The 2,728-nt window shown below is 44.9% G+C and overlaps 1 protein-coding gene across 1 annotated transcript in view; it reads left to right on the top strand.

The window, feature by feature from the left end:
• Positions 1-2,228: 2,228 nt before the first annotated feature.
• The window catches only part of PLK4 (polo like kinase 4), a 13,171-nt gene continuing 12,671 nt past the window's right edge, over positions 2,229-2,728 (top strand). The window contains exon 1 of the mRNA XM_017736890.1: positions 2,229-2,300. Coding sequence (XP_017592379.1) covers positions 2,229-2,300 — 72 coding nt within the window. The remainder of the gene's footprint in view (positions 2,301-2,728) is intronic.

The following is a 2,728-nucleotide window of genomic DNA, read 5'->3' as shown; positions in this document are numbered from 1 at the left end:
TTTGTTACAATGCTTTGTTTCACATCAGCCATGAAGTGCTGTTGACCAGGTCTAATTGCTACTGTGACAAAGTAAACAAAAGTGAAATGAAGGAGCCAAAGGACACATGAGAATCTCCATACACAGCTCCAGGATTTCATTTTACCCTGTATTTTAGATAAAACACAACACAAAAGAGTCACTCAATACCTTTAAAGTCACATCACTCAGAGGCCTCCTCAATAACATGCTAGTAGTACCTCAGGTTAAACAAAGATTTGTTGCGGAAGGTATCTTTTCAGCTTTATACCGGCTAGTGCTTGTATTTCAATGCCTTAGAAAGCCTCGAGCAGCCTTGAGAGGTAGCACAGGCGATCTAGCACTTTAGTAGCTCTAGAATCGGTACCTGAATCAGCTGCAGAGCAAATACCATCAGCAGAAGCAAAGAGGGAGAAATATAGCTCCCTGCTCGCTCAATTCCCTGCAGTTAGAAGCCTTCAAATGAGACAGACGACCAGAGATGTTTACAGGAAAGTAGCTGAGCTGAGAGAGGGCGTTTGCCTCCCCTCGACCATCTTTTATTAGGAGAAGGGGAAAGGGGAGGTTCCCAGTCCAAACCAATTCCTCGATCTGCTTCACTGTGTAGCTACATGAACAGTCCTGTCACACAAAAAAAGCAGAAACAGTGCTTGAGCTTGTATAAACAGTGCTGCATCTGAACATCAAGAAAAAGATAAAAACACAACTGAACAACCTGTTGAAAAATAAGAAATGGAAAAAAAATTATTCTCAAAAACTGGGGAAAATTTGTTCTGTGCAAGGGACTGCCACCAGCTCACTATATGGATTGAGTCTAAATATTGTTTGAAGGCATGCTTGCCCAAAAATGAATTTAATTTTTAATAGAGCAGCTAGGAATATAAAAGCACGTGAGATTGCAAACAAACTCCTGAGGTAATGGAACTTGAAGATGTTCCCACACATTTCAAATTCACCTTAACTGCAGAAGGGAAATTCATCAATGACACCTGGCATCCAGTGAAGGCCTCTAGCCCATAAAAATAAATTTGTTACAATGCTTTGTTTCACATCAGCCATGAAGTGCTGTTGACCAGGTCTAATTGCTACTGTGACAAAGTAAACAAAAGTGAAATGAAGGAGCCAAAGGACACATGAGAATCTCCATACACAGCTCCAGGATTTCATTTTACCCTGTATTTTAGATAAAACACAATACAAAAGAGTCACTCAAGACCTTTAAAGTCACATCACTCAGAGGCCTCCTCAATAACATGCTAGTACCTCAGGTTAAACAAAGATTTGTGTCAAGAAGAGCATGCTAAGGACAGGTGATGGAATGAGGTTCATTCCTGATTATCTTGACTTGTGTTTTTCTTTAAACTCACAGTTCAGAAATTATTTCAGCAGAAAAATAGTTGGAAATAGCATTTTCAGAAAATTAAACAAGGTACTTGGGAATTAAATCCACAAAAGGATTAAAGCAGCTGCTCTGCCTTTGCCTCTCAGTTTTGCTTGTACTTGACACTCATTGTACCTCCTTGTCATAGAAGACAACTCAAAGAAAAGCTGTGCTATATTCAAACAATAATTACAGCAACGACCACCACGAAACCAGCACAATTCCTGTCTGGAATCCCTTCTGTTAGTCTGGAACACACTAACAGAAGTGGGAGTCGCAACGCCTTTGAAAAAGGTTCAGGACCCAAGAGGAATTTGTTCACAAAACCATGACTTGCAGCTGAAAGCAATGTCCCTTGGGTCAATATTGGGGCCAATACTGTTCAACATCTTTGTCGGTGACACGGACTGTGGGATCAAGTGCACCTTCAGCAAATTTGCTGACAGCTCCAACTGCACGGTGCAGTCAACATGCTGGAGGGAAGCGATTTCATCCAGAGGGACCTTGCCAGGCTTGAGAGTGGCCAAATTCAAAACTCATGAAGTCAACAAAGCCAACTGCCAGGTCCTGCACCTGGGTTGCGGCAATCCCAGGAACACCAACAGGTTGGGCAGAGAAACGACTGAGAGCAGCCCTGCAGAGAAAGACTTGGGAGTGATGGTTGATGACAAACTCAACATGTGCTGGCGTGAGCACTTGCAGCCCAGAAAGCCAAGGAAATCCTGGGCTGCAACCAAAGGAGTATTGCCAGCAGGTGAAAAGAGGTGATTCTTTCCCTCTTCTCTGCCCTGGTGAGACCCCGCCTGGCTTATAGTTCTGGTGTCCCGACATGAGGGCACAGAACTGTTGGACAAGTCCAGAGGAGGGCCACAAGGCTGATGAGGACTGGAGCACCTGCCCTGTGAGGACAGGCTGAGAAAGCTGGAACTGTTCAGCCTGGAGAAGGTTGAGTGGAGACCTCGGAGTAACTTTCCAGTATCTGAAGGGATCCTAAAGAGAAGTGGGAGAGGGCTCTTCATCAGGAACTGTAGTGATGGGACAAGAAGTACTGGATACAAATTGAAAGGGGGGAAATTTCGGTTAGATATTAGGAAGAAATGTTCTACTTGTGAGGGTGGTGAGACACTGGAACAGGCTGCCCGGGGAGGTTGTGGATACCCCATATCCAGCAGTATTCAAAGCCAGGTTGGGTAAGGCCTTGAGCAACTTGGTCTAGGGGGCATCTCCCTGCCCCCTGGCAGCGGGGGTTGGGACTGGATGACCTTGACGGTCACCCCTGAACATTCCATGACTCCACCACCCTGTGACACCGCGGGCTGAGGCGACATC

The sequence above is a fragment of the Corvus brachyrhynchos genome, unplaced genomic scaffold (genome assembly GCF_000691975.1).
Source record: "Corvus brachyrhynchos isolate BGI_N302 unplaced genomic scaffold, ASM69197v1 scaffold105, whole genome shotgun sequence".
Classification (NCBI taxonomy): domain Eukaryota; kingdom Metazoa; phylum Chordata; class Aves; order Passeriformes; family Corvidae; genus Corvus; species Corvus brachyrhynchos.
The sequence above is the reverse complement of the archived record's forward strand: the minus strand, read 5'-3'. Positions and strand labels throughout refer to the sequence as shown.